At 29.7% G+C, this 4,403-nt stretch overlaps 1 protein-coding gene across 2 annotated transcripts; it reads left to right on the top strand.

The window, feature by feature from the left end:
* Positions 1-1,309: 1,309 nt before the first annotated feature.
* On the top strand, positions 1,310-3,614 carry LOC119689550 (elongin-C-like). 2 transcript variants are annotated; one of them, XM_038104403.1, is made up of 3 exons: positions 1,310-1,420; positions 1,819-2,066; positions 3,412-3,614. In XM_038104403.1, exons 2-3 carry the CDS (start codon positions 1,828-1,830, stop codon positions 3,551-3,553), a joined length of 381 nt encoding a protein of 126 aa, XP_037960331.1. In that variant the 5' UTR covers positions 1,310-1,420; positions 1,819-1,827; the 3' UTR covers positions 3,554-3,614. The 2 variants fall into 2 exon arrangements, with proteins under 2 accessions (XP_037960331.1, XP_037960330.1); XM_038104402.1 differs by having other exon boundaries at positions 1,791-2,066.
* The last annotated feature ends 789 nt before the right edge of the window (positions 3,615-4,403 follow it).

Raw genomic sequence — 4,403 nt, 5'->3', positions numbered from 1 at the left:
TACCTTAAAATCTAATCTAATCTAATGTTACATATAAATTGACAGTTTCTCTTGACAATGTATTGGGGTTTACATTTATAAATCTATAAAACAACTAATGACATAACAACTTTTTTACAAAATCCAATTTTATTCACCAAATTAATCTTCTTCAAGAGTAATACAATTTTTCTGAAGCTTCTTTCAGATTTCGATATCTCTCTGGCAGAATTCATTTTTGATCTTAAAATACGCCTCAGTTTTAGAGATGACCTTTTCATCGAAGATAAATCTTTTTCCCCTGAGTATTTATAAGACCTCTGTAAATAAGTAGTAATTGCTGGGTGCCAAATATGGCAAATATGGTGGGCGCAAGAGTAGTTGGAAGTGTGATTCGTGTAATTTGGCCACGGGAGCCAACGATTTGTGACACGGTGCATTGTCTTGACGAAACAGAAGTTTTTCGTCATTATATGGTGTCATTGGTTCGCGATTTTCGCCTTTAAAGGCGCCAGTGGGGCCAAGTAGTATTAATGGTCTACCCTTTTCAAAGGTCGAAAATCGATAAACAAAATTTCATACGCATCTCAAGATACGGATCGTATAATCATATCAGCTGTCTGTTAAATTTTTTACGCTTAAAGCACGGTTCGCCAACTATTGTCCACAAAGCTGATTGCCGACTCAACTCTGGAGTGGGAACTTAGCTGCTTGCCGACACAATTCTGGAGTTGTCATAAAATCAAGTTTCTTTCATTGTTATAAACCGATGGAAAAATTTACACATGGCATCTAATTAGAACTAACTAATGCAGTTTGGTAGATCAATTAAATAAACAATGGATGACATCTAGCTCCTTTGCATGAAGTAGTGGTTTTAAAAAATTTTGGAATTACTTGTGTTTTTATGGGGACACACAAAAGGTCGTCTGTGAGTAGACAAATCTTAAACTCTCAGCGAGCATCCAACTAGTTATGGCGAAGTTCTTGCCAACAAATCACCAAATATTATCCTACTAAGAGTTAGTACTATTAGATGTTTGATGAAGGACATTTGATTGATATTGTACTTCGCATGTAATGACAAAGTACAAAAATATATGTATTGTATAATATATAATATATATATTTTTATCAAAATCTTAATCAGTGACATTGTTTGATGGTAGATTTTTGCCATTCTGAATGTTGTAGGCTTTTAATCTTAACATATTTCGGTAACTTATTAAGTAAATAAAAGTAATAAAAAAAAATATAGTGTATTTTTGTCTTTATTAAGATATATTATTTATTTATCTTTACAGTTTATGTCAAAAATTTTATTCTTTATTATAAAAATTTAGTAATTCTTTTGTTAAAGAATGGCTAGTAAATAAAGTAAGGCTCACACTCTTGGATCTTTAACTTAAAATATTTATTGAAAATATTTTAGACATAAAACGTAAGTTCTTATGTAAATAATATATATTGTATAAAGATAAATGTATATAAGATATACGTATAAGTTGGCGCAATCCATAAAGATTGTCTTAATTATTTTATCTTTGATATGCTCATTAGGATTTTATCAAGATTTGATTTATATAATTAAGCTCAAAAAATCTATTAATTTTTATTTTAATAACCGTACATCCGCAATTAACAGAGTGAATATTTACAAATATTATAAAACTACAGTAATACTTAGTATTAACATTATAAATACTAAACTAAATTAATAATTTTTAAGTACTAATTTTAAAAGTAACTTCCACTTCACAGCAAATACCTTATTTATAATGTGACTTTATTTATTTCGAATTTTACATAAGGACTTTTACATAAGCTCGTAAATACTAGATAACGGAAATGAATGTAATCGTGACTGACTTAACAGTTGATCCAAATGCTACAGACTCACCTCCTAGATTTTATGGTGGAATCGAAGGACCCGATGCCGCTTATGTGGAACTAATTTCAGCTGATGGCCATAGCTTTATTATCCGAAAAGATCATGCTTTCACCTCAGGTACTATCACCGCCATATTGTCTGGACCGGATCAGTTTGCTGAGCATGAGCCAAACCAAATACAGTTTAAGGAAATAGAGTAAGTCTTTTTTAAATAATGTTCATTTAAATCTTTCACGATTGTATGGTAAACAAAAGTATAGTCGAACCAGCATTTTATCTGAATCCTCCACCGAAGTGAACACAGTCAAACCAACATTTTGTCTGAACCCTCCAACCGATATAAATACAGTTCTGTTCCACAGGCACGAATCTTCTTTATTAACTAGTTAGATTAAAGTAACTAGTAGTTAGATTAAAGTAAACTTGGTATTTTCCTTTGGACATACATATATGAGTACATGAATAATTTTTAATTGCTTCTTGAGCATAAGATTAGAAACTTGACAGATTAATTATAAACAACTTGAGTATTAATGTATTAAGAAAAAAGTACCTACTAGTAGTAAACCCTGTATTTATTATTACAATGGCAATAGCTGTTTTCTTCTTAAACTAAAAACGATACTATACTAGGTTAGATTAATATTTAAGAGTTATGGTTGAAAACCCTGTATTTATTATTACGAAAGCATCAGCTGTACTGTCTATTTTCTACTTTAACTTAAAACCATACTATACTGGGTTAGATTAATAGTTATCTGTATCAATAAAAATATTTAATTAATTAGATATCTATATCAGATAGTAGTCAAGCAGTTTCCATAGAAATCTGCTTATGATCTTAGCGCCTACATATCTTCCTTTTTCAATTCTTATTATTGACCATTACTACTGCATGTCATTAGTTGTGGTTTATGAAGTTGTTCGATATCTGGATTGTTTCGCTTAACATTTCTCTAAACAATGATCGCAATTTTTTACCAACCATTACCGCTTACTTGACCATCTATGATTAATTGTTACAAAGTTTTAAAGTTACGTTCTTCGAACACGGAGATGTTGATCCTACGAGCATATCATATAATTTTTAATACTTCTTGACGAAACAATTTAAAGGATTCAATCATTAATACGTCATAATTTTCGACAATCCTTATTCCGGCTTCATAGATTGTTATTGGTGAAGACCAATGCAGATTGCAGTTTTAGTGCTTAAACACATATTTTTTATATATTATGTTCAATCCATTTTTCCATTTATGTTGGCCTCCAGACCTTTAATTATGCAATTGTCTGACTGACGTTCTGCCATTCTCATCAATCAGTTGTCAATTGTTATTAGACAATACACTGTGGACATGGGTCAATAGCCAAAGCTACAGTTAGCAGATAACTGAAGGTTTGGTTACTAATATATAAAAATTCAGAAGTATTTTAAAAATTTTGTTTGACATTAGACTTATACACCCTACTTATTAAATAAATTTTAATATTTTATCTGTATTTACCTCATAATTATGTTTTCTTTTATTATTTTATAGATCTCATGTTTTACATAAGATTTGCAGTTATTTTCAATACAAAATCAACTTCACTAATTGTACATCTAATATTCCTGAATTCCCAATTGAACCGGAGATTGCAATAGATTTACTAATGGCTGCCAATTTCTTAGATTGCTAAGTAATGAAGGAGACTTGTGGACGATGAATTATAATATAAATTGTAAAATTTTCAAAAATTTCGAGACTAAATTTAATATATGTTTTATTTGTATATAATTACAAAGTAACTTAACTATTATTATTGCTAAATAAAATTTGTAGAAAATATTTTTAAGTTTTCAATAAACATTTTTGATGAAAATATCTTGGAGTGAATTTTTTTGTGATCTTACTCACATGAATAATATTTAGTTTTGTTATATTTTTAAAAAACCATAAACATTTATCTCTCTCCTTAATCTTAGTAGAGACGCATATGATCTTTATGAGAAATTGTGCTGACCCACTTTGTTCGTTTTTTTGGATTGAAGTTTTAAGGCAGAGTAGATATTGTTAAAGATTTTTTTATTTCTATACAGAACTTTTTCTGTCAGTAGATAATCTGATGGGTGAATACAATTATAATTAACCAAAGAAGCAACCTCACTAATTTAATTACAAAAATTTGGTGACCCGGGACTATGGTCAACATGCCGTCTACTTGCTAACGCAAATTAAATTAAAAAGCGTAAATGGCAATGGATCGGGTACACATTGATAGAGTCTCCAAACGAAATCTGGAAACAAGCGTTAACGTGAAATCCTCAAGGAAACAGAAGACCTGTCAAAAACTTTTGGAGAAATTAAAACTCTGCCAAGAAATCGTGACAGTTGGAAAAGGTTCGTTACGATCAAATGTTCCCCTGAGAACGCAATGGAATAAAGAAAAAGATTTTATTCAATTATTCTTTGAAATTATTGTCAATAAAAAAAAAATGTATATATAATTGTATTGGATATAAAAAATTATATCAAATTCAATTCAATTT

The sequence above is a fragment of the Teleopsis dalmanni genome, chromosome X, assembly GCF_002237135.1.
Source record: "Teleopsis dalmanni isolate 2A chromosome X, ASM223713v2, whole genome shotgun sequence".
Lineage (NCBI taxonomy): Eukaryota > Metazoa > Arthropoda > Insecta > Diptera > Diopsidae > Teleopsis > Teleopsis dalmanni.
Note: the sequence above shows the minus strand (reverse complement) of the source record. Positions and strands in the feature narration are given on the sequence as shown.

Bases quoted from the DNA above. Each gene is read 5' to 3' on its own strand.
- LOC119689550 (XM_038104403.1), top strand. From the start codon at position 1,828: ATGAATGTAATCGTGACTGACTTAACAGTTGATCCAAATGCTACAGAC. The intron at 2,067-3,411 runs GTAAGTCTTTTT...ATTATTTTATAG, and splicing joins ATACAGTTTAAGGAAATAGA to ATCTCATGTTTTACATAAGA.